Source organism: Mus caroli, unplaced genomic scaffold, assembly GCF_978045245.1.
Source record: "Mus caroli unplaced genomic scaffold, Mus_caroli_1 scaffold_17, whole genome shotgun sequence".
Taxonomy (NCBI): Eukaryota; Metazoa; Chordata; class Mammalia; order Rodentia; family Muridae; genus Mus; species Mus caroli.
In genome coordinates, this window is record NW_028227272.1 from 16342116 (window position 1) to 16347047 (window position 4932).

At 36.1% G+C, this 4932-nt stretch overlaps 1 protein-coding gene across 1 annotated transcript; it reads right to left on the minus strand.

Annotated features, from left to right (window-relative positions):
• Window positions 1-2082: 2082 nt before the first annotated feature.
• On the minus strand, window positions 2083-3027 carry LOC110311256 (olfactory receptor 2AJ1-like). Its single transcript, XM_021184518.2, has one exon. It carries the CDS (start codon window positions 3025-3027, stop codon window positions 2083-2085), a length of 945 nt encoding a protein of 314 aa, XP_021040177.2.
• Between the last annotated feature and the right edge of the window lie 1905 nt (window positions 3028-4932).

Sequence of the window (4932 nt, forward strand, 5' to 3'; positions counted from 1 at the left end):
TAATTTTTTCTGAATTTGAAAAGAACTTGTTGTAGATGTTTAAAATCTCGTAGAATTTCATGGTAAATATATCTGGTCCTCTTATTGTTGTTGCTGTTGGTGTTTCTATATTTGTTATTTGTTTTTTCTAGAATATTTTTAATTATTGTTTTAATCCTTTTATTGGTTATGAGTCTGTTTCAGCTGTGGAATTTTTGATTTGGTAGATATGCTAGATATAAAATTGGTACATTTCATTTAGAGTTTACAAATTAATAGTTAAAAGTTTTTAAAGTATTTCCTTATAGCATTCTTGTTTTCATTAGATATTTTCTTTATTTATATTTTAAACGTTATCCCCTTTCCTAGTTTCCCCTCTGAAAATCCCCTCCTCTCTCCCCTTCCTCTCCTCTCCAACCCACCCACTCTCATTCCCAGTCCTGGCATTCCCCTATACTGGGGCATAGAACCTTCACAGAAACTAGGGCCTCTCCTTCCATTGATGACTGACCAGGCCATCCTCTACTACATATACAGCTAGAGCCACAAGTTCCACCATGCGTCTTCTTTAATTGGTAGCTTAGTTCCAAGGAGTTCTGGGGGTCCTGGTTAGTTCATATTGATGTTCCTTCTATGGGGCTTCAGACCCTTCAGTTCCTTGGGTACTTTCTCTAGCTCCCTTATAATATTCTAATATTCTTTTCTGCTCTTTGTAGTTATTCCTTTTTTTTTAAAGATTTATTTATTGATTATATGTAAGTACACTGTAGCTGTCTTCAGACACTCCAGAAGAGGGAGTCAGATCTCATTACAGATGGTTGTGAGCCACCATGTGGTTGCTGGGATTTGAACTCCGGACCTTCGGAAGAGCAGTCGGGTGCTCTTACCCACTGAGCCATCTCACCAGCCCGTAGTTATTCCTTTTTAAGTCATTGTTTTACTTCTTTTGGTTAGTTAAGCCAAGAATCTGCCGATCACACCATCTCAATTAAAAAAAAAGTCTTTAGATTAATCAAATCTTAGTACTGCTTTGTCTCTAGTTCATTAATTTCTTGCTGTAAAGAAACACCATGATCACAGCAACATGTATAAAAGAAATCATTTAATTGGAACTGGTTTGTCATTCAGAGATTTAGCCAATTATTATCATGGAGGGAAACATGTTGGCATGCAGGTAAAAATGATGCTAGAATGCTAGCTGAGAGTTCTACATCTGGAATCTGCAGGAAGCTGGAAGAGAATAAGCCACACTAGGCCTGTCTTGATCTTCTGAGAGCTCAAAGCCCACCCACAGTGGCACGCTCCCTCCATCTCTGCCACACATACTCTATGAAGACCACAAACTGTGTTAAATCATCAGCATTGCAAAAACATATTATAATGCAGAGAACAAAAGGTTGAAAGTTTTACAAAGTTACAAAGAAAGCCAAAATAAGCCAGTCAGTGTGTGAAATCACAAGAAAAAATGAAGCTTAAAATTCTGAGTTGATGTCTTTACAGAAAATGATATCATACAAAAGAAAAACGTGCAGCACCCATCAATAAAGACAACTCTTACCCTGCCAGTATTTATGAAATGCACATAGAAGTTATGACATGCTCAAATGTATTGTGATCATTGTAAAAGACATAACTGTAAAAAACAAATTAGTGAATATCGATCAGTTATGCCTTTATATGATGTGTGCTCATTTTAAATTACTTATTGTATGATATTTGTAAAGAACAATTATTCAAACTAATAGGTGTGATATGATTAAAAATTTCCAAATTAAAATATACCTTTCTATTTTGTTGCTATTAGTAAAGTGAATCAATTAATTTTAAAAGGAAAAATTTTCCTTTGCATTAGTTTGGATAATTGCTATAGCAGCTTGCATATAAATTCCACAATATGTACTATACATGCATCAACGAATTTTAAGACTTCTTAGATGCTGCTCTTTTATTGCCTTACTACAGCATAGCAAGACTTTACAATGGGCATCTGTATACAGATATAAACATATACCTAGGTACAATTATTCATTACTCTGAAGTAAATGTGTAAAACAAGCTTAAAAAGTGAGTTTACAAAACACAAAAAATGAGGCATTTTTCTATTCATTTTTTATTCAAAAAATTACTTTGAACTATGTTTTTCACAGCCATGAGGACATCTTTATTACGAAAGCTGTAGATTATGGGGTTGAGTGTGGGTGTCAGGATGGTGTAGAATATTGCCAGAAACTTATCCTGCCCTGGAGTGTGGTATGAGCGAGGTCTCATATATGTGAAAATGAATGGCCCATAGTACATTATGACAACAACCATGTGGAAGGAACAGGTGGAAAAGGACTTTTGCCGGGCCCCTGATGAGTGCATTTGGAATACAGTGAGGAGAATTTGCACATAAGATATAGAGATCATGGAAAATGGGATCAGCAGAAAAATAATGCCACTCACATAAACTCCTCGTTCATAGTGTGTTGTGTCTATACATGACAACTTCAACATGGCAGGGACTTCGCAGAAAAAGTGATCAATGGCTCTTGAGTGGCAGAAGGGAAAGTGGAGTGCAAAAGCTGTGTGTACTATGGAGTTGAGGATCCCCACCAGCCAGGAGCCTGCAGCCAGGAGCCTACTGGAGTTATCCCTCATCAGCACAGGGTAGCGAAGTGGATGGCAGATGGCCACATATCGATCATAGGACATGGCTGCCAGGAGAAGGCACTCACCACCTAACAAGGTAAGGGAGAGAAATATCTGGAAGGCACAGCCTGCAAAGGAAATAGTTCTGCTGCCTGAGAGAAAGTCAGCAATCATTTTAGGAACAATGTTGGAAATGTGCAAAATATCCATGAAGGAGAGATGACTGAGCAGGAAATACATTGGGGTATGGAGTCGAGAATCCCTGTGGATTAGGAGGATCATGAGGGCATTTTCTGTTATAGTCATAATAAAAATGAAAAATATAAATGAGAAAAAAGTTAAGCTTGTCTTTGAAGAAGAGAACAGTCCCAAGAGGATGAAGTCGCTGTTGAAAGTGTAGTTCTCATATTCCATCATATTTCCTTCTATTTTACCTGCAAAGAGATCATTCTTTACTTAAGGGAAAGTTGTTAAATCTATGACTTACTTATAATTTTACATAATGAAGTGGGTTGATATGTAATTTGTATTCACCATCAAGTGCCTCATAGAGGGTTTCAGAGTAGATGTGTTATAAGTACATGGTTTTTTTGTTCAAACAAAATTTAATATTTAGTTTGGAATGGACTGTTTTATATTTCAGATTTTGTAACTGCACTTACTTTCATATGCTTTACTCAAGCCCACACATTACTTGAATAAACCTTTCACAATTGCACATCCTGTGTAATCTCCACTCGGGTTTCCTTCAGGTGGAACTCTCCCTAGAACCTGGGCATTGTAGAACCATTCATTAATTAATTGTATATTCCAGTTGAAACCCAGATTTTCCTGCTCTTTTACAGTCTGCTCCACTTTAAGTCTTGAATAAGGAAAAATGGGCTCCAGTTATGAAAGGAAGTAAGAAAGATTAACAGCAGCATGAAATGTGTGGGTCATTTTGTGCTAAGTTTAACACAATGAAAGGAGCTAACCATGATTAGGTTTAGAAACATTCAGTACTTCTTTCAAATGACTGTGATTAAACATCAGTGTGTGTGTGTCTGTGCATGGGCGTGTGCGTGTGTATGTGCATGTGTGTGTGTGTGTTTAAGAGAGAGAGAGACAAGACAGACAGAAAGACATAAACAATGATGGAGACAGAAATATTACTTTTTTTCCTGAAAAGTTTTTTTTCCATCCTTAACTTATATAGTTCAATATTAACACAACTAGCCTGCACAAGAGGCCTTCCTGATATCTACCTTGGTAGTCACACACAGAATTCATTGGTCTTATCCACTTGGTGAGTCAGGCTGTACATTTCTCATCACTGAGCAAGATTCCACTAACTTCACTTTGAAGTTTCTTTCTAGTTTTAGACACAGCTATAGATTAATATTATAAACTATATAAGCCTTATACTACTCCATATTAATATCCTTCATTTTATTTATTTACTAATGTGTATAAGTATACACACATATGTAACCACATGAAGGGGTCAGCAGATCAGTTCTTAAAGTCAGTTATCTTTTTTCATGCTTTAAAACTTATTTTTGGCATAATAATATATCAGTTCTCTGTGCCATTTTCTATCTTTAAACTCTTCCTTGCTCTTTCTCAAATCCATGGCCTCACTTTTCATTAACTGTAGTTGCATGAGGGATCTGGCAATTAATAAGTACAAATATGCTCAGTCTATACGGCATTTTTATGTTTGTCTTCAGAGTGACCATTTGGCATTGAGTAACCAAGCAGTGTGCTCTTCCCTGGGGAAAACTATTTTGCCAATTCTCAGCATTCAGTACTTGCCTATAGATCTTCAGGTAGTGCTGAGACTTCCTGGTCTTTCCTCTATACACAGTGGCATGGTGTTGTCATTGTTTCCTTCCAGTTTTACATGTATTCCTAGGATCAAGCTAAGATCACCAGGGTTAAGTCACAAATGTCTTTACCTGCAAACTATTCGCCATTTAGCAATTAGGAAGTTATTAAAATATACCATATGTACAATAACTTAAAATTACTTAGATTACATTTTCACTTTACTACCTTATTTCAAATGTGCAGAAAAGTATGCAATCTCTTTTAAATTTTAGCTAGTAGTCATTGCTCAATCGTATATGTTACTATACATTCAACTCTGAAAAGAATATTTATTGACAAAATGTTTGATATGAAAATAGTGGAGAATATTACATTTAATTGCATACTTACATGAGAGCAGCAATTTTATTGTTTGAAACTATAAATGACCCACTGGTAAATTCAATCATAAAATCTTCAAGCCTCTATATTCACTTGGTTGGGAAGAATCTGCATGTGAACAGCAACACAGTC

Excerpts from the sequence above, each read along its gene's own strand:
- LOC110311256 (XM_021184518.2), bottom strand. The coding sequence starts at position 3,027 with ATGATGGAATATGAGAACTACACTTTCAACAGCGACTTCATCCTCTTG.